The sequence below is a fragment of the Phytophthora infestans genome, genomic scaffold (assembly GCF_000142945.1).
Source record: "Phytophthora infestans T30-4 supercont1.3 genomic scaffold, whole genome shotgun sequence".
Classification (NCBI taxonomy): domain Eukaryota; phylum Oomycota; class Peronosporomycetes; order Peronosporales; family Peronosporaceae; genus Phytophthora; species Phytophthora infestans.
The window spans coordinates 1,855,444-1,856,247 of record NW_003303756.1 but is presented as its reverse complement, the minus strand read 5'-3'; the positions used below and the strand labels follow the sequence as shown (position 1 = coordinate 1,856,247).

Genomic DNA, 804 nt, shown 5'->3' with positions numbered 1-804 from the left:
TACCCGTTTTTCAATACATGTATAATTAATAAAGTGTATCTTGCACTGTGCATGTACATTCCCAAATCGAAAAGCAAAGTGATTGGTGTCTGAATTTCTAAATCGTAATCATCATGCATTTTATGATGCAAGTGCATGTATTAATACATGCTTAACCCTTTCGTATGAGTTCCTATATGACTTCCACATTGGAACGACCTTCCACTCATTCCGCAATTCGCGCAGAAGCAGACAAGGCACTCGCTGTACATCTCAAGTTTCCCAGTAAGTATGCGCCTCACGTATATCCTCGGAATGATACTTGCGGTCTCTTTCCGCACCAGCACGGCGATCCCTGTGACCGAGGAATACAACACCATTGATAACGGCGTTCCGCCTGATGTTATCTATGTGGTCCACGAAGATGGCGGGCGCATGTTGCGTCGCGTCGAGAAGCCCGCGTTCAACGGAGATGTAATCGAAGAAGAAAGAGTGTTCGGGGGTTTGACGCATTTCTTTAAGCAATTGCGCTCAGCTTCAAAGCTGAAACGCAACGGGGTCGATGCACTCATTTTTTACAGACAAGTGGCTGCAAATCTGAAAAAGGCACACAAGTGATCGCTGACAGCATGGCCAGCACTACGCTGAGTGTAGTGCCGCTACGACTGCCATGTAAAAAGGTTTTAATATTCCGACGCAATACATTTGCATCGAGTTTGCTCGATATGTTTGTTTTGCGAATCATATACTGGTCGGATCTAGGATAGGTCAGAATGGATGACCCACCCATGCGATTTCGTTGCTGTTACTCGCGCGTTGGCTCTC

At 45.9% G+C, this 804-nt stretch overlaps 1 protein-coding gene across 1 annotated transcript; it reads left to right on the top strand.

The window, feature by feature from the left end:
• Positions 1 to 270: 270 nt before the first annotated feature.
• Positions 271 to 597, top strand: PITG_02387 (secreted RxLR effector peptide protein, putative; the record flags this gene model as incomplete). The annotated part of the gene is made up of 1 exon (XM_002907276.1): positions 271 to 597. The coding sequence occupies one exon, from the start codon at positions 271 to 273 to the stop codon at positions 595 to 597; it is 327 nt and encodes a 108-aa protein (XP_002907322.1).
• Between the last annotated feature and the right edge of the window lie 207 nt (positions 598 to 804).